Source organism: Marmota flaviventris, chromosome 17 (genome assembly GCF_047511675.1).
Source record: "Marmota flaviventris isolate mMarFla1 chromosome 17, mMarFla1.hap1, whole genome shotgun sequence".
Taxonomy (NCBI): domain Eukaryota; kingdom Metazoa; phylum Chordata; class Mammalia; order Rodentia; family Sciuridae; genus Marmota; species Marmota flaviventris.
The window spans coordinates 1,927,570-1,948,516 of NC_092514.1; the positions used below are offsets into that span (position 1 = coordinate 1,927,570).

The following is a 20,947-nucleotide window of genomic DNA, read 5'->3' on the forward strand; positions in this document are numbered from 1 at the left end:
CTTCCAAATAACCTTTATTTTTAACTCACCATTGCTCTCCAAACATGTGATACATTCCCAGATCCACAGTAATCTTTTCAAGGCAAAGATGACCAAGGTTGCTTAAACATTTTGGCTTACAAGTCATGCAAATCTATCCTGTGCCTGCTTCTTATGTGTTCCATTACTTCCCCCTTCAGCTAGAAATATCCTGATCTTTACGTCCTTGGACTTTCTGTTCCCCTTCCCATAGGGCCTTTAGGTAATTTCTGACCCATAGTATATAAGCTTCACGGGGCAGGAGCCTTATGCTTTTTACTGGTCATTATAATGCCTAGCACAATGTCTGCTATTAAGTGCCTTAAAAAATCTTTCCAATATATGAATATCTATGTTTGCTCTACTGGCTGAACACTTACTTGGAAATATATGCTAGGCAGTTGGAAATGCAAGACATAAAATTTAGACATAGAAATGAGATTTGGGAACTGTCCTCATATAACTCATAATCTGAGGAATGGGAAAATGAACTTGAATCACCAGGGAAATTATGTAATATGAAAAGGAGAAATTCAAAAATGGACTCTGAGAAAGATTCTCTTTGAAAAGGTAGCTGGAAAGGCCAGAAAAGTAACTGTTATGTACTTAAAAGGCAAACTAAGGGTTGAGAATGAAATTTCTCATAAAGGAAAGTTTGACACTGGGTCACACACTATAATGAGACACAGAATATAAGCAATGCAGTATTGAACTTGGGAAGGAGACTATCATTTATTAAGGGGACTGTGGACTAAGTAAAGTATATCAATGAAAAGTACCCCATGGAAGTTCTGGTTAAAGGATATTAGAAGAATAAATAACTGATGTGTGTGTCACACAAACATGCACATATTCTGTTTAAAGTTATATGCCATCCTAGTTCTTTATTATACAGTTAAACTTCATTATTGCTCTCATTTTTTTCAGCAGAACGCTAATAAACACAACTTTCTTTTATGAATAGCATATGGAGTGCATGTTTTAGGGTAAGAAGCAAGCTCTTATAGCAAGGAATCCAATAGTACAATGACTTAAAGAACAAATACATTCTTTGTATTATTGAATAATGGCCCAATGTGATTAGGCCAGTTTGGGGTGATTCGTGGACATTCTTGGTTTTCTTTGTACTTTTTGTTCCCTAATCCCTTTGACCACTGTTGATATCTGCTCAGACAAAGCTGCATTAACCTTCAGACTAGGTTCCAGAAAACAAGAAAGGAACCAGAAGATAAATGAGGTGCTGACCCAAAATGGTCCATGTTTCCTTGCAAGAATATTTACATGGTTAGGAAGGCTGGGGACGTGGTTCAACAGGCCAGCCATGAGCAACATCATACCTGTATTACCATCAGACAAATACATAGAGCTAATCCTTGTCTCTGTGTTATGATCGAGCCTTTTGCACTTTCACCATTCCCTGCCTCTGGCTGATCCCATCACTCATCAAGTTTCTGTACACCCCTACGACTAGAACAGTCACACTCCATGGCACCTGATACTGGATCAGACTCTTATCTCACACCCAATTTTGGGTGGAAATATATAAACTGTTGACAGCATTGTGATGGAAAAGCAGCCCTCTGAAGTCTATACCCTAAGGGACTAGAGAGGGAAAGGCATAAGTTACAGGGAAAGAAGTTACTACCCAGTACAAAAGCAGATCAATATCTGAGGTAGCACGAGGGAAGCAAAGACAGTATATGTCAGGTATAATAGGCACAAGGAGGAAGGCTTCAAAAAACAGTGTGCATCCCAATACAAGAAATGAAGAGGAAGGAAAGTATAGGAGCATGGAGATCACTGGTAAAGGTATATGTGTGATTCCTTTTTTTTTTTTTTGTATGTGTGTGTGTGAACACAAAAAATGATGTGTAGTGTTCCTTGGAAAATTACTATTACAACATAACATAGTAAACTGTGTGAAGTTCCTTGTTTCCATTGTAATTTTAATATTTCCTTCAGCAGAAAAATTTCCATATGCATTTACCATGATAACTTCTAGTGTCTGTGAAGTACTAGTTCAGTCCAATTACTCCCTAAATGACTCAATATGCCCTGGCTGAAGAGGGCCACATCTGTCTTTGCAGATCTTTGGGATGCTGAGGCAGGCTGATGTCATTTTCCCATGTAGCCAGGGAATATATAGACATCCTGTCTCCAAACATGAAAAGGCTTGGGATGTGACGTAAGTGCTGTTGTTCTTGCCAAGAACACACATGTCCCTGTGTACAACTACCAGGACCACAAAACAATCAAAAAGTTTCAAACAACATAAATATTCACCTGCAATTAAACATAATTTAAAGGTTAATTTTGAAAATAAAATTCTATCCATAAACTCACACACACACACACACACACACGTACACCTCAATAACTTTAATTGTGTATACATCTCTATATGCATTTATACATTCCAGATACAAATCCTATGTCAGGTATGACCTTTCTAAATATTTTTCCAATTCATTTGCTCATCTTTTTTCCACTTAGCAGAGTCTTTTTCCCCAAAAATCTAATTAAATATAACATAGAACTAAATAATGCAATCAATAATTTAGAATTGAAAGATATTACACACACACATATATATATATAATATTTCATCCATCAATGAGCAAATATACTTTTTTCTCCACAGCAAGGCTCATTGTCTAAAATCAACCATGTCTTACACAACAAAGGAATTCCTAATAAATACAAAATAACAGATAATACTCTGCATTCTCTCAGATCACAATGGAATGACATTAGAAATCAATGATAAAGTAAAATATCTAACAAATTGAGACTAAATATTACACTATTGATTGATGAATGGACAGTTGAAGAAATCAAGGGTGAAATACAAAAAACTTTTTAGAGGTAAATGGGAACACTTATACAACATATCAAAATCTCTAACACTACACCTCAAAGCCCCAAAAAAGAGCAAATCAACACCCGAAGCAGTAAAGACAGGAAATAAATAAAATCAGAGCTGAAACCAATGAAATTCAAACAAAAGAAACAAGTGAAATAAATGACAAGACAAAAAGATGTTCTTTGAAAAATAAAATAGATAAACCTCTGCCCATGCTAATGAAGGGAAAATGAGAAAAAAGTCAGATTACTAAAACACATGATGAAGAAGGAAATATCACTGCCACAGTCCCAGGTGCTTCTCATGGTGTTCCAGTGACGAGTCTGCAGTGTCTTGTAAGCTCATGGTCCTGGTTTCCTGGATGAGGTTCTGATGTGCCCAGGAGTCCATGTGTATCTGATTTAATTTAGTGAATGCACGGGGAGTAATTTTTTACTAACCTGATTCACTTATGTATCCATTTGTGCCTTATGCTGCTGCTGCACAGCTGGGTCATTGCCTTCTTTCTTATTTCTTTGTGTGTGGTTCTGGGGATTGAACCTCGTAGCATGGCATGTTTCCACTGAGCTACCTGTCAGAGTTTTATCTTCTATGTTGAGACAGGAACTCACTAAGTTGCCTAGGCTGGCCTGAAACCAGTGATCCTCCTGCCTCAGCTTCCTGTGAGGCTAGGATTACAGACATGCATCATTGTGCCCAGTTGGGTTAATTCTTTCCAGTAAGTTCTGTATGCCCAGCATCTGGTGGTTATCCACTTGGTCTGTCAAGGCATGAGTCATTTTGCCTCATCACTTGCACTCAGAAGTGTGTAGCCCATGGAAATCTGCTGCTTTATAAAAGATGGTAGCTCAGGTCTGTGCAGTGCTCTTTTGCATAGTGTGGAATGGCTTGGAGCCAGCACAGCCTGCTCTCCACAAATATCCTAACTGCTCTGCACCTCAGAGTGGGTGTAAGCAACTGAGTGGTCACCTGGCTCTACAGAGTGGTAAGAAAGTGGTCCATGGTCCCACTCAGCAAGGGCAATAGAAGTTACTGAAGTTGGGTGGCACAGGAGACTTCTATGAATGGATAAGGAACTCCACCTGAACCCAGCACTATTCATCAACATGCCTGAACTCCTGGGCTAGGAGGGGTCCACAATGAGTGGGAGGGGCCGGAACATTCAACTTAAGTTCAGCTTTTTTGTTCTCCATTCTCCTCCTCAATTCATTGGTTGGGAGTTTTCTGTTTGAACTTGACCTCTAGAAGCCTCAGGGCAAACGTGGCCCCATTTCCATGGTAATAACTGTTTATCACATCATGATTTTCCCCAACTTTGTGTGCTCCTTATGTTATTTTTCCTTTCTCTTGCATTTTCACTTATTGATCTGCTATTATTACAGCATTCATGACAGTGTGCATGCACCTGTGGACATGTGTCAAGCGTATTGGAGTCAGCATGCCACACTGCCTGGCCTCAGAACTCAGTCTGTGCAGCTTTTTCAAGTGGTGCTATCTGTAGCCCCCAGGGACCCCTGGGCTGTGAGTCTGGGTGAGCCCACATGTTTAGGGACTTTACAAAAGGGCAGTAGCCCCTGGATCTCAAGAAGACCCACCTGTGGATGGCCTCACCTGGGCTAATGTGGGAAGGACACTTTCCGGAGCTCCCACCCAAAAGCCAGGTCTGTAGAAGTCTGTGGCTCCTGTGGCTCTGAGAGTGCTCCTCCAAAGAGTCCTCCCAATGAAGGTTCATGTGGAAATGCAGAAACCAGAGTTTGGTTACTGTCTCAAGCACAGTCAATAGCCTTCCCTTAGTTATAGGCTTACTTTCTGCAGTTCAGTTACTTGCATCCCAAAAAAATGCTAAATGGGATACTCTAGAAATACATAATTCCTAAGTTTTAAATAACTTTTATTACAGAAAATTATATAGTCATTTTAATTTTCATAATTGTTGATCTCTGTGTCTACTTTATAAATTAAACTGTACTATAGATGTGTATGTCTAGGAGAATGTGTAGTAAATACATAAAATATATATAATGAGTCAGGTACTTTCCAGGTTTCAGGGGATCTTGGGACAGATGACAGAGAACAAATGTAATTAGTTGGTCTATGGTAAATAGAAAATATGCATTTCCTGTGCAGCTTTTTCTTAGGTCTGCTAAGAATGTGAAAGCAGCACTGCCTTCAACCATCAGCAGGGATTGCGTGAGGGGATGTCACACTGGTGCTGGGAGCAGAGGAGCACTGGCTGATGCAGGCTCACATTTCCTGCATTTCTGCCTCCAGACATCTCACAGCCCACCACTTCCCTCCCCAACACACCACCACGTGAAGAGCTTCTAAAACACACTCAGCACTTTGAATGCTGTGCCTTCCATGCCACTCACCCACACTAACCCTCCAGTTTGCTCTGTGGCAGTTCTCTCTTTATTCTTACTCAGCTTGACTGTGTGTGCCAGGTGTGTCCACATAGCAACATCATGAATGCTACCTCAATTCTGGGCACACTTCCACAATTTCAGGAATGAACTTTTAGGAAACAAAGTTCTTTATTAAAGAAATAACTTACAGATGAAGAGAACTCTGTTCATTGTATGCAGAAGTTTGTAGCCTGTAACAGTCTTCTTTTGTTTTAAATGTAACTCTGCAAAACTATTAATGTCCCAAACAGCATTATGAAGCCATTTTTGTTCCATATCCTGTGCAAATACAACCCACCACAGAGATATAAAACTTTTATAAAGAAAACATTTCAGTTAAGAATGGTATACATTTATATACATGCATATACATGTATATAAATACATAATTTTAAATTAGTTAAAAATGACACCCTTAGTGAAAACTAAAGTCAAACTAACCTTAAAACTACGGCAATCTGAGTATGTCAGGATTATACCTCCCAATGCAATATTTAAAATACATTTAACTTTCCAATACTTTTTATGCAGTATGCCAATAGTGAGAAAATGAAGACTTAAATATACAATTCAACATATAAAAATTTCAGGAAAAACAGAAGGTTCTATTGTATAGATGTCCAGTCAATTGTTTCCTGAAGCTGACTTTGACACACAGAACTGGACAGAGAGGAAGATGCACAATGTCACGCCTTCTCCTCTTCATGTCACTTGGGCATCAAGACCCAAAGCTCCCTTGCTCTCTTATGAAGACCATAAGCCATGTTCACAAGCTCCATGACGTGGCCTCTGCACAGCAGGTCATTTGGAGTTTTGTTCCAGCACCAAGTACTCTGTCTCTGACACTCTGGAGGTGTTGGTGAGCTGGGTGAGGCCCGTTTGGGCAGAATACTGGAAGGTGAAGGCCTTCATCAGCTTGCACCTGTACTTGTGGTTGATGAAGCTGTAGAGCACAGGATTGACGCAGCAGTGCACCAGGGACAGGCACTGTGTGACATGTAGTGCTGTGAAGAGTGTGTTCTCCAGCTGGCAGGTGAAGGGGAGGTAGTGCAGGATGGAGAAGATGTCCAGCAGCACTGCCACGTGGTAGGGGAGCCAGCACACAAGGAAGACCACCACACAGGAAAAGATGATCTTCCGGATACTCTGATTCTCCTGATCACCAGAGGCTGAGATGGCCCTGGAGAGCAGGAAGTAGACAACAGTGATGATGGAGAAGGGGACAATGAAGCCCAAGACAACAGAGACAAGCTCCATGCCGATCAGCCACTCCTTGATGCTGTGCTCAGGGTAGAACGACCAGCAGTAGGTCTCGTTGTTGGAAGCAGACACCATGGACTTCAGGTAGTAGGTGCTGGGCAGAGACATGCACAAGGCCAGCAGCCACACCAGAATGCACATGATGTGGCGCACCATCTTCTTCCTGTGGCTGGAGGTGCTGGTGAAGTAGGTGATGGAGAGGTAGTGGTCCATGCTCATGCATGTGAGGAAGAAGGTGCTGCCAAAGAGGTTGACAGAGAAGACAAGGTGCGTGACCCTGCAGGTAAGCTCGCCCATGTGCCACTGGTTGTCCTGCACCAGGCTGACCACCCAGACGGGGATGGTGATGACCACCCACAGGTCCGTGATGGCAAGGTTCAAGATGTAGCAGTGGGTGTCATAGCCTGTGGTCTTGGCCTGGATGTTCACCCAGAACACCACAGGGTTGGCAATCATGCCAATCACGAAGATGAAAATGTAAATAAAGGAAAGTGTGTAGAGCAGGATGCTTTTGTGGGGCATGGTGGGGCACTGCACTGTGTCGATCAGGATGCAGTAGCTGCTGTTGCATGGCCAGCTGATGTCAGAGAAGTTTCCTGGCTCTGTGTAGTCAAAGAGATGCAGATCCATGGTAGGGGGAGTGAGAAGGACCTAAGGCAACCCAGAGAGATAGGAGAGAGAAATCACTCATCAGGGAACCTCGACTTCCAGTTAAAACACTTTTCTGGGGTCCTAATAAGGCCCAGCAGTTTTGCCCAAGTTCTGAGGTGTCTCACAAAGAAAGGAGAAAAGAAATCAATCACACGAGAACTGTGTCACATAAACAAACAGCCAGAGTCTCGTTGACACAGTGTCCAAAGACAGACACAATGTTGGTTTTCTATCTGTCATTGGCTGTCTTCTCCAGACACCATCAGCCTGGCTGTGCCCAGAGTGAAATCAACATGGTACAGGGCCAAAGAAACATCAGGCTGCTGAGCCTGGCCACAGCAGTGCTGGAGGCCTGCTCCTTCTCAACAGGGAATCGTGATTCCCCCAAGAATGGCAGGTTGGTCTACCCCTGGAATGCTGAATTATAAGCATGCCACTTCAGTGTCTGCATGAGAGTATTTAAAATCCTCAACACAATTTGCATTTAAAACATGACTTAGCACTTATAACCTTTCTGGAAACCTCATGTGCAAACCTAGATCATTAGCAACTTCACTTAACCCATGAGGCCACTTGGAGCTTGGCCAGCATGTGTGTGATGCCCCATAGCCCAAATGCTCTCCAAAACCACAGGCTGGGGGCCGGCTGTGCCATATCAGCTTGGGGCAACCAACCAGCTGCCTCAGGCCCTGGCCTTTGCATAGTTTTCCATTTCTTTCTTTATTCAACTGCTTCAGGAACAATGTGTGCCTAGACCCAAAGCACAGAGGTCACTGCCTACTGCCTTTCTGGAGGGATGATGGTCTGCCAGCTTCTACCTGCTACCCCTACCTTAGGCCAGCAAGCTCCATGGTCAGCTCCTCACAGCCAGCAAGCTCCAGGTCAGCTTCTCATAGCCAGTAAGGGTTCGGCCAAAGGTAGCCTCGCTTCTAGAGTGACTTTCCTCAGATTCTGTGAGAGCTGTCAGGAGCTGTCCTCGAGTGTCCTTGTGTACCTTGACAGCCCTAAAGTCCTTCCAGGATGTGGTACCCCCTCAAACCTCACTGCATGCTGTGGGGAGTGATAGACAGGGACACCAGTCTTGACTTGTCCCATCTATGTAGGTGACAGTTCTGTCACTTGCCACAGGTGGTGACTAGCCAAGATTTAGGCTACCATGGGTTACTCAAAGTGACTCCATGTTACACATAGCAACTTCTGCAGGATCCAGGACAAGATTCAGTGTGTGCCAGGTGGCCTTGCCAACTGTTTCAGAAACCAAAGCAGGAAAATTCCAAGGTTGGATTTATGGCTCCTCCACCCAATAGTGTCCAACATAAGATGTATTGGTTATCCTGACTGTGTCTGCTGCACTAGGACAGCTTCACCCACCTCAGCATTACCTTAGGGACAAAGGGCCTATCCCCAAATGTGTAGGGGGATACATATTACTCAATGTCACCTGCAACTGTCCAGGAGAAGCAATCAGCTTCTCCTCTTTAGCAGAAATGCAAAACCTCATCTTGGCTCTTCTCCACTTGGGAAACTGGCTTTTACTGTTGCGTAACATCCACCCCTAAAGAGGGCCCAGGAGCCCACAGAGGACATGCAGCTGAATCAGGCCCTCCTTAGGAAAGCATGGAACAGAGTCCCTAACTATGGAGGACACCTGCTGCCTACCTCCACAGCCTAGAAACTTAATAGGTGGCCCACTCCTGAATCCCAACCAGGGAGATTATGGGAGGCCTGGCAGCTCCCTCTGTGGGAGGTAGGGGATGGAGGTGGTTGTAGGATCCCCTCCTGGTTGTCCAACCCAGGCTCCATGTGCAGATAGAAGGCCTGAGCATCCCAGGGTAGTATATACCCTCTGCTCTGCAACCGCGTCACTGGCCCAGCAGCCAGGAAGTCCCCACAGTCCAATGAACCCCAGTGTTTGGAAGCTGACATTCAGGCACAGGAGGCCACTCACAGGGGGCAACACGGAATCAGGACAAACAAACCCTCATCAGCAGATGTCCTGTCCTAAGACAGCTTCAAGGATTCCAAAACAATATCTGCCTAACAAGGCTGTGGAGGGTGATGCCAGAAGATGGGCTCCTGGCCTCCCAGACTGGCCTCGGTTTATCCAGCCAGCCCCAAGCTGCCTTGAAGATACTCCTGCCACCTCCCCTAGGACACAAAGTGTCTGTGCAGACCCTCACCCTGCACCTGTGAACCCAGATGGATGCTGCCCCTGCTCTTTCACAGGGCTCCAGTGCAGAGGCCCCTGGCAGCAGCCCTGCTTCTTCCTTCCCATTTCCTTGAAATGAAACACATTTGCAGTTTGACTTAGTTTAAGGCACTATTTCTCCCCCAAATCTCATCTGCTCTCATAGTCACTGGAAGTAGAGGAGCCCCACAGGCATGGAAACCCAAGAATGCTGTTGGAGGTGGCTGTGGCAATTCTCTGCCCTACTGGCACAGCCTGGGTACTTGGCAGGGACAGCATTAAATCCTAGAGCCCAAAGAAACGAAGGACCCTGAGCCTTCGATAGCCTGCACTAGGATTTTAACCCATGTGCCACTCTCTCACACCTGGGATGCTTTTCTGGACTGCCCTCCCTTTCCCTCCAGGGCATGCACACTGTGGCCCTGGTGCAGTCCAATGAGAATGGTCCCAGACAAGGGCAAGAGCACAGAATAAGAGAAATCTCCACCTGGGGCTGAGCAGTGTCCTGCTAGGCCCCTCCAGTCTCCCCCAAATCAATTCTGACACATCCCTTGCACCCGGCAGCGGCCAACCTCCAGTATCCTCCAGGCCAGAGTGGACTTGGACAATTGGAAGACTTAGGGACTCTGATCCAGCCCTGTTGCTTCTGCCTCTGCCCTCTGGGTCTGGAGTCTCACAGTATTTCTGGGACAGGTGTGCCACCCTGCAGTCGCACCCTTTTCTCCCCTTAGGGGTTGGGAGTGGCACCACCATGGGAGGTGTGGAGCAGAGACATAGCTGTTACTACCCAAGGTTGAAGCAAGCAATGTGTGAGTATGTGTGTGCACAGGGAGAGAGAGAGTGGAGGAGAGAGCACGAGAGAGAGCAAGCACACATGCTATGTATGTCCTCATCAAATCTGAATGTAAAAGACTCTTGTTTATTTTTTTTAAAGAGAGAGAGAGAAAGAGAAAGAGAAATTTTTAATATTTATCTTTTAGTTTTTGGTGTACACAACATCTTTGTTTTATTTGTATGTGGTGCTGAGGATCGAACCCAGTGCCCCTTGCATGCCAGGCCAGTGTGCTACCGCTTGAGCCACATCCCCAGCCCTAAAAGACTCTTTATTCATGCTATATTGTAGCCAAAACCCCAGAATGTCAAAAATATTATTACAGAGGAAAAATGGGGAATTAAAAATTTATTTGATTAGCTTTTCTATTCCTTTACCTTCACCCCTCTCCTAGTTCTGAAGTGACTCTTTAGAATCTATGGTTTTTTTTTTTTTCCCCCGAGATGGTTAGGCAGGAAGAGTTTCCTCTTTTTTATTTTATTTTATTTATTTTTTATTTTTTTATTGGTTGTTCAAAACATGACATAGCTCTTGACATATCATATTTCATACTTTAGATTCAAGTGGGTTATGAACTCCCATTTTTACCCCGTATACACATTGCAGAATCACATCGGTCACACATCCACATTTATACATAATGCCCTATTAGTAACTGTTGTATTCTGCTACCTTTCCTATCCTCTACTATCCCCCCTCCCCTCCCCTCCCATCTTCTTTCTCTATCCTATCTGCTGTAATTTAATTCTCTCCCTTGTTTTTTTCCCTTTCCCCTCACAACCTCTTACATGTAATTTTGTATAACAATGAGGCTTTCCTTCCATTTCCATGCAATTTCCCTTTTCTCTCCCTTTCCCTCCCACCTCATGTCTCTGTTCAATGTTAATCTTTTCCTCCTGCTCTTCCTCCCTGCTCTGTTCTTAGTTGCTCTCATTTTATCAAAGAAGACATTTGGCATTAATCAGATTTTCTGAGAAAATCACCTTAAAAGGAGGAAAGATTTGTTTCAGCTTGGTTTCAGCCCATGGTGGCTTGGATCTGTTGTTTGGGGCTTGTGGCAAGACAGAATATCATGGCAAAGAGAATGTAGTAGAACAAAACTGCTCACTTCATGGCTGTCAGGAAAGAGAGAGAAAGGGAAGGGTTGGAGTTGGGTCCAAGTATAACCTTCAAGGGCACAAACCCAATGACTTCATTTCCTTCAACTAGGCCCTACCTCCTACAGGGTCCACCTCCTGGAAGTAGTGCCATCAGCTGGGACCAAGCCTTCAGTATATGACACCTTTTAAGGACAATGGAGATCAAACCATAATAAAATCCTGTAAGGATTACAGCCTAAAAATCATTTGAAAACTCAATTCCACAATATTTTTATAGCATCCTACAATATGTTCATATTCTGCTTTAAATTATTATAGAGCAAGAAGGGGCTGGGCATATAGCTCTGTAATAGATTACTTGCCTAGCATGCTCAAGGTCCTGAGTTCCATCCCTAGTGCTACAAAAAGAAACAAGGAAAGGTCAGTGCTTCATGAGGTAGTTGTCTAAATCTGAACAACTCTAGCCATTAATGATCCTAATACTACCTAATGAAGTAAAGAGAACAAGTATCTTTCATGTGGAAACCCTTCAAATGCTTGAAGTCAACTATGTTATCTCATTTCAACCTTCTTGAAGTTCATATTTTAACTCATTCAAAAATCATTTTGGGACACCTACCATACACACTATGTAATATTAGTGTCTGATCTGATTTTTATAATGCAATCCTGGCAGGATTTATAATCACTGTAATATCTGTTTTGAAAAAAAAAAAAATGGATGTTTTCCTTCTTTTTAAATACTCTTTAAAAACTTAAAAATTACTGGAATTATCTGTTTCTTAAATACTTGTTAGGTTTCTCCATGAAACTATCTTTTTTAAAATGCTATTAGACATTTTTCTACTCTTATTTTATGGAAAGTTGTACATTTAGATTATACACACATACTCACACATTATATAAGTCATAGAACCAACTGTATTCATGAAGAGGGTTCATTCATAATCCTGCCAGTTTGTCTTTAATTTTCCTCTTCTGGCAATACCAGGAATCTCCTAAAGGCCAAAAAGTTATGTTAATTCTTTGTGCATAATTCTCAGTACCTTCCAGTTTCATCTTTTAACACTGCCTATCTTAATCTCTGTACTGCAACAATCAACTGCCTATAATTCCTGTCACTCTGTCTCGTTTTATGCTTTTGTGCCTTTTATTCACATTGTTTTATTTGCCAGAATTGCCTTGTATCTATATATCATCACATTGTGCTATGTTGTCCTTTTTCAATATTAGGAGCATCTTTTCCAGAACACCTTATTTGATTTGGATTAGTTATCCCTCCTCTTCTCTTAGAAGAATAATTTATAGCAAGTGACTTCTAATGCAGGGTCCTCAAAATCATGCCTTCCTGCTGACAAAAAAATCATTCTCTCCAATTTCCTACTATCATGAAAGCTACAAACTGTTTTGGTTGATCTGAACTTTTATCCCTTTCAGTGCCTAGGGGACTGGATGAGGTATTCCTCATGTCTAGCGCATTGTATTATTTATTTTCTTGGTTTTTGTTTCTTTGAACCACATCCCCATTTATTTTATGTTAGACTGGGTTACACTAAGTTGCTGGGGTTGGCCTTGAACTTGTCTCAGTCTCCAGAGAGTCTGGGATTGCAGGCATTCAGTACTTCACCCACTTTTTATTATTTATTTGATGCTGAAACTTGGTTACCAAATCTGGCTAAGTTAAGGAGGTAACCTTGATGAATTTTCCCTTCTTCATGCTCATTCAGAGGCATTGAATGTCACCTATTCCCAGGGGACAGAATCCCATCTTCCTCATGCTTCCCAAGTTGTTGCCTGTCCCCTAGCATGATGGAATGTCATATAACTAGTTACTTAATTTTGATTATTTTTATTATGTTTATCTTCATCACCAAAAATATATAAGCCACCAGTGTTTTCTATATGAACACAGCAGCAGTAGATCTATTTTATTAATATATTAGAACAGAATGGCAACCTGCCTTGCTGCAAACATAGCTGACAATCTATCACAAACATCTGAATGCCTCTATTTGAATTCATGGCATAGATCACAAAATAGGAACTAGTAAGGAAAATATTTTTCAGTTTGAGATTTCCGTGGATAAGAGCTTCACCGAGCATCCTTCCCCCTTACATACCACACCGATGGCCAAGTTCTGATTCATCCTGCACAGCCTGGCTTCAAATGAACCATAAATATCTGCGTGTACTTACACACGAGATTAATCGGCGTCCACATTGTATGCCAGTGATATTATGCAACATCCAACAATAACAATCCACATAGGAATTCCAACATTCTATTCAAGCAAAATATTTGGCATTAAATTTAGAGCACTTTTACAATTTCTAGATAACGATATGGCTCATATGTGTTTTACTCTGAGACTATAACATCCATGGCTTACAGTTTTCATTTCTCTTCACCTTTAATAGAAGAGTTTATCAATTTCACATTGAAAAGCAGTACTTTTTATTTATTTTGTGAAATTCTCCATACTTACCAAAGTGCTGCTTTGACAATTACCAAAAGCCTACAGTGGTTTGGGACAAAGTCAGTGACCCAGAAATTCATGCTCATAAAGTTCAAGATGCCAGTTCTCTGCCCACAAGCGTGAGCTCAGAGTCCGCCCAGGCTGCACCCACCCTAGGCCACCTGGTGGGGACCCTGGTCTGTGCACACCTAAGCCCACCAAGGAGGCACTCCAGACCTGCGCCCACCCGGCCCCCGCAGTACCTGTGTCCATGCCCATGCCCATTCCCACATACCTTGCCTTGGAACAGGTACAGCTGGAACACCAGGAGCAGGGGTCCTGGGTGCCCACGTGGGCAGGGACCCAGCAGCTGCCCCTTGGTGGGAAAGATCTCAGCCAGGCAGTGACGCGGGTTGAGGTTCAGCGGCCTGGGCCTCAGAAAAGGCCTAGAGAAGTCGGGGAAAATGCCTAGCTCAGCCCATGCCACCTGCACTGGTAGCCGCTCTCACCCTAGGCTGAAAAGAAAGATCCTGCTCACAAGCCTGCCTTCAGTGGGGCCTCCTCGCCCGCCTGAGGAGGATTAGCAGAGAGAAGCGGCTTAGCGCTGGACCCGCCCCCTCGTGCAAGGCTATTTTCAAACTCACCAGGCCCGCCCGCCTGCAATTTCGCGGTCTCCCGCGCTGGCTGCGACCCCTGTGGACCTGCGACGGATACTGCAGCCCGCTTGGTCTGGGTACTCGCTCTGTGGATAGGCTCCAGCGTGTTGAATCCCTGGTACAAAAACAAAACAAAACAAAAGGCTACCATGTGAAAGAGATAGCAGATGAGTCCCCCTTGTGACTTATTGTTACATTATAATTTTTTATTTTGTGATATGGCCTCACTATGCTGTTCACGTTGACTCTGCACCTAGCTCAGCCTTCTCAGTCACTGGGATTACAGATGTACGGCACCACGAAAAGGATGTAGGTTCAGTTCAGGATATGTTGGTTAATGTTAGACTCTGTAAAGTCAATTATGTGTGCTAAATATTTGAGAGTGACCACTCCGAGAACAGAAATATTTGCATACATTTAAACGTAGCCAAATGACATTCCATTGTGTAGAATCTCAGGAATGAGAATATGCACTAGAATATACAAAACATGGAAGAGAAGGAGCAGCTCCAATGTCGGATAAGCTCTGAAACAGAGAAAGAAAAATGGGCTGGAAGAACATCAGGCTGTGGGAAAAACTATAATTCTTTAAAATGTTCATAATTGTTTAACTTGGTGTCATGTCATGCATGCCTACATGTATGAAATATCTGGTGCTTAGAAGTTTTTTAAAAAAATAATTAATTTGAATAGTTTAAAATGTATGTGGTTATCAGAATGTGAACAAAGGAGCCACAACCCAAGAAAGGACTAAAATTTACTAGGACAATTCCTGCAGCACTGACCCACAGGAAGCCTGGGGATTAAGGGCAAGGAGGACCTCATTATGCCTGGGGTGGTAAGGACAGAGAATATACCCTGGAGGAATATGACCTGCACCAAGACTGGAAGATGTTTGATAGAAGGGCAAGGAGCAAGCACCATGCCACACCCACCTAGATGCCTGGGTGGGCATTTCACAATGGCATATGGCTGGGTGTGGATGGAAAGTGCTGCAGAGTAGATTAGGAACCTGGCTGACAAGCCCTGGGATACAGGAAGAGCCCCAGTGCTGTGCTCAGTAATCTTGAACAGGGCACATTTCTGGAGTGCTCACCCTGTGCCAGGAGACAGGCAGTGGCCTGCACATGCATTCTCTCTCTTATTTTCCCAGCAGTCCGTTGACACGGCCACTGTCACTCTAATCTCACAAGCAAGAACACTAAAGCTGCGAGAAAATGAGTGTTGTAAGTCCCACAGCACCCAACAAACAATAACAGGCTCAGTTCTTATGTAGCAGTCTCAGAGAACACTACTTTCACAGACTGTAACCTGCAGGTGATGTGCAGAAATGAAACAGGAGAGCCACAGGCAGAGTTGTCACACACAAAGCCCTGTGCAAGCCTTATTGCTGAGTATTTCTGCAAGGAAGGGAAGGAGATACACTTCAAAATCAAGAGTAGCACAGAGGTTGCTGGACACCAGACCAAAAATGGTGGATGTCTTTACTTTTTTCAAAGGCAATACTTGTTCTATATCATGTAAAGCTTAGGGGTAAGACTGGCAGAATTATAGGAAATATATGTAAATAAAATTGTCCTGATTAAAATTTCAACAGAAGAAACCTAGACTACTGACATAGCATTAAATGAGGTCCGTTATGGACTGTTTTACTTAACTATATAGCCCTCATAGCAATTAAAAAAGTTAGTCTCAAAGTTCCTAGTTTATGTTCTCAAGTGATAATCCAACCAGGTGACAATTTTTTTTTTAAATATGAAGAGATGTGATATAAAGTATGCAATAAAAATGAGAAGAATCAGTATGAACAAGAGAATGCACTGCATTAAAAGACAGCTTTTCCAGGTGAGCATTAGCACATTTTTCACTTCATGGCAACATGTCTATTGCATTTAAGTTCCACTGAGAAGAATCACAGATACATAACACATCCGAGGTTTGCAACAGGATCTCTGAACAGAAAAATGTCACATATTACTCAATATTAGAATTTTCAATTAGCAAAACATATGAATTGTAAATGGGAAGAAATGTCAAAGGGTAAGTCCAGGCTCCAAATTTTATTACTAATTCAATTAAACGTATTATGAGAAGTAAAGTATTTTAAGAAAGTTTCCAATTCCTTATAATTAAACTTAAACTGATTGCTTTTCACTCCAAAGGTAAATAAATTTCATCTTCTAAGACTAAAAAGTGATTTTGACTGCCTTCTAGGCCTCACACTCCTTGACCTCCATGCAGTACTTAACAGTGTGAACCAACATTTTGTTTTTGCAGCACTGGGGATTTAATTCAGGATTTTGCACATGCGAGGTAGGCACTTTATCACTCACACACATAACTAGACACAACAGATACTTTTAAAATCTCCTTTTTCCCTAAATTCAGAAATGACATAATTATTTATCTTGCCTTCTAGTTCAGACTTTATTTTGCCCTGTACTGATGCTGTACCTCTTCCTCTGTATCCTAAATGTTAAACCTCATTCTTATCTTCCGTAAAGATTCACTCTTATACTGATTGTCATTTGAAAGTTCTCCTTACATATTTGGAAAGGGCATTGTCAATTTAATACTCAAAACAACCCTCTGCATGTCAGGTGTTTTGCCCTGTGTCTCCCCTCTCTAGTAGACAGTCTTCCCTCTATAGGACACATCCTCTGCTGAAGAGATTATTTTCACAAAGGGAGATTTTTTTTCCACATTGAAACAATGGGGCCAGCAACGGATCAGACAAGTCTTTCAAAAGGGTCTGAGTAACATCACCTTAAAAGTAAGATAAAAATATAGATGAAAAACTCTTCAAACATTTATGTACTTACTCCAAAACCAAAAACTACTAGTCCCAGGCTAGGCACAGTGGCACACACCTGTAATTCCAGTAGCCTAGGAAGCTGAGTCAGGCAGATTGCAAGCTCAAAACGAGCCTCAGCAACTTAGTGAGACCCTGTCTCTGAAAAAAAAAATGTAAAAAGGGCTGGTGAGGTGGTTCAGACTTTATTTTGCCCTGTACTGATGCTGTACCTCTTCCTCTGTATCCTAAATGTTAAACCTCATTCTTATCTTCCGTAAAGATTCACTCTTATACTGATTGTCATTTGAAAGTTCTCCTTACATATTTGGAAAGGGCATTGTCAATTTAATACTCAAAACAACCCTCTGCATGTCAGGTGTTTTGCCCTGTGTCTCCCCTCTCTAGTAGACAGTCTTCCCTCTATAGGACACATCCTCTGCTGAAGAGATTATTTTCACAAAGGGAGATTTTTTTTCCACATTGAAACAATGGGGCCAGCAACGGATCAGACAAGTCTTTCAAAAGGGTCTGAGTAACATCACCTTAAAAGTAAGATAAAAATATAGATGAAAAACTCTTCAAACATTTATGTACTTACTCCAAAACCAAAAACTACTAGTCCCAGGCTAGGCACAGTGGCACACACCTGTAATTCCAGTAGCCTAGGAAGCTGAGTCAGGCAGATTGCAAGCTCAAAACGAGCCTCAGCAACTTAGTGAGACCCTGTCTCTGAAAAAAAAAATGTAAAAAGGGCTGGTGAGGTGGTTCAGTGTATAATCAACTCTGGGTTCAATCCCTAGCACCAAAAAAACAGTCACAAAAGCATTTCCCTAGGTCAGATGCAGATCTAGATAATGTAATGATAACTTTAGTTGTGGAGTATTGCATTTGAGTTATGGTAGGTTGAATCAGACCCAAGGTTAAATATGGGAATACTGGTGAATCCATTTGTTTAGTAATGATAGCGCCAAAGAACTGATGAAATTACAAGGTAGAAAAAAGGTCACAGGTGGAACCTGGAGAACATCTACACATATGTGGCAGAAAAGAAAAGGAAAAATCAGACTTGGCTAGATAATGTCATCTTACACATTAATTCGCTCAAAAAGCTCAGCTCTAACTGGTTGAGCATGCAATGTCCTGAAGTCTCTAAGAAAGACAATCTGTGGTATGAAGGAGTTTATTTATGTTTAACACTAGTCAGAAGCTTCCAAGTACGACAACAAAGATTTAGAAAAATGCTATAAGACATTAGAGGTTATTCTAGCTGGATGAAAGAGTGAAAACTTGTGAAGGAGAAAACATCTTCTTGATCCTTCAAAGGGAGAAAAGTTGTAAACAAAGGAAAGATGATAACAGAATAAGAGTAAACAATAACCAGTAACAGTGTGATGGGGTTTTTACATTATTTAAGCCAATCCTTGCAACTATACTCATTTAAAAAAAAGGAAGGAAAGGGATAATTTAGAAGGCCATGTGCAGGTGTGCAGACCAGCAAGTGGTTGTGGAAGGCAGGAAGGCACTCTTCCTTAACCAGCTGCGGACCTCTTTTCCCTTATGTGAAAATCTAAACACATTGACTACTCACATAAATGTTAAGATTTTCAATTGAAGATAAAAGATCATTTGGAATGGGCACATACCTCTTGTATTTAGAGTTTCCCATTATGGAATTTAATTGTTAAATACTGTGTTAAACACTGTAAAATATTCAATTGCCAGTTATCAGGGACAGTAAATGTTCTGGGTGAGCATGAAGTCTGCACTCTATAGCAATTCTTACAAGAAGAATAAAGGTAAATTGTATTGGAAGTGGTAAAAGAAAAACCAAGGATAAATGATTTTGTCTCAGGGATTTCATATTGAAAAGACTGCAGACCTTTGCTGCAACAATTGTACTTCCAGAAAGGTGGACAAAAATGAAACTATCCCTATGTACAACTGTTCAAAGACAAGTGGAACAGCACAATACTGTGAACAACTTATCACTCAGGGATATCCACAGAATGAGGCACTGCAGAAAGGGCAAGAGAACTCTACCTGCTAATGCCTGGGGCCCAGAATCTCACGCGATTAAAGCTCACCATGTGGGCCCTCCCTGCTCCGCAGAGTATCTGAGCCTGCACCCACCATAGGCCACCCCAGCAGCACCTGGACCTGCGACCACCCTAGGCCAGGCCAGCAGAACTCCAACCTGTGCCTACCGTAGGCCACCCAGGCAGCACCCCGACCAGTGCCCACCCTAGCCCACCCTGGCAGCACCCCTTCTGTGCCCATCCAAGCACAATGAGGAGGCGCCCCATGCCTGTTCCCAGCTGAGATCGCCCTATCTGGGCCCAGAGCAGGCCCGCACCCCCCCCAGCGGTGCCATCTCCAAGACCACCTACCTTGCCCTGGAAGAGGTGGTGCTGGAGCGCCAGCCTTGCCCAACATCTGCAGCCACCAACGAGGGTCTTGGCTGCCACACAGGGCCCCATGGGTCGGCACCAGGGTCACAGCCAGCCCACCAGCTCAGGGGTCACCACTCTGCCACTGACCACGGAGAGAAGAGCTCATCCCTAGTGGTCCTTTCATCCTGTCCACTGCATGTGAACATGATCCTTGCCGCCAATCCTGTGGAACATGCCAGCCACATGGCTGCCCAAGCACAGTTTCTTCACCCTAAGCAATGCTTTTTTGTTTACCTGTCAGGCCACAAGCTGCTCAGTCCTCAACCATTTGCAGGAATGTCACGGGAGGCATCTAAGTGGAAACACCACAAGTCTTAGGCAGATGTCCCTGTCCCACCTGGCTAGGAGCATGGCAGCACAGTTCCCACGCCCCATCACATGTGAGGAAATGATTGCCTGCCCACAGCCACAGTGACCCAACAAGTTTGAGACCATGCAAAGCTGTTCCTGGTGCTTTCTACTCTCTGTAGTTCAGGTGTATGTAGTATGCCAACCTAGGATAGCCAAGGACAGGTGGGAAGCCTCAATCTGGGTGACCTCTCTGCAGCCCTGTTTGTACTTGACAGTCATCCTGAATCTTGCCACCATGGTGATTGTTGTTTGCATTTACTTCCTGGTATTTATGATCATCCTGGGGGTGTTTCAGATCTGGGCTGCACATCAGTGAATCATGTAGGACCAGGACACGGGGAAGGAGAATGAGATGGATGGCTATGACTCTGCCTTGACCATCACCATGAACTCCAAAAGGAGGTAGGAGCAGACAGGGCCCCAGGCTGCAGAGCATGTAGGCCAGGCTCCTCCATGTCCATGTGCCTGCACCTTATAACCACACAACTTGGTGAGCTAGGAACCTCAAATCCAGGGTGGTGATCTGAGGCTCAGTGAGGCCTTACTGAAGTTCATACAACCTAGTAAGTGTAAGTGCAGAGATGAGCTGGCTTCAGGCTGGTGCTCCTCCCACTCTATGCAGAGACAATTCTCCAAGGAGGGAACTGATCATCCCCATCCAGGAGCTCTCTGCATGCCTGGAGTCCATGGAGAAGCCACTCCCAGTGAGGCCTAGGCCCCTTTCCTGGGCAGTCTCCCTCACTGGGGAGCATCTCCCTTCTGCTGCTGCTCCTAAGAGGTGGACACTGGATGACTTGGCCATGAGCTGGACTTGCACAGCCCTCTCTTTGCAGACCTACCAGGACCAGCACAGTGGTGAGGAGGAGGAAGAGGAAGAGCAGCGTGAGTTTCAAGAGGAGGAGGAGGAAGACATCACTACTGAC

The 20,947-nt window shown here is 43.4% G+C and overlaps 1 protein-coding gene across 1 annotated transcript; it reads right to left on the bottom strand.

Annotated features, from left to right (window-relative positions):
• Positions 1-6,087: 6,087 nt before the first annotated feature.
• On the bottom strand, positions 6,088-7,176 carry LOC114081954 (atypical chemokine receptor 3-like). Its single transcript, XM_027923442.2, has one exon. The coding sequence runs from the start codon at positions 7,174-7,176 to the stop codon at positions 6,088-6,090; it is 1,089 nt and encodes a 362-aa protein (XP_027779243.2).
• Positions 7,177-20,947: the final 13,771 nt, after the last annotated feature.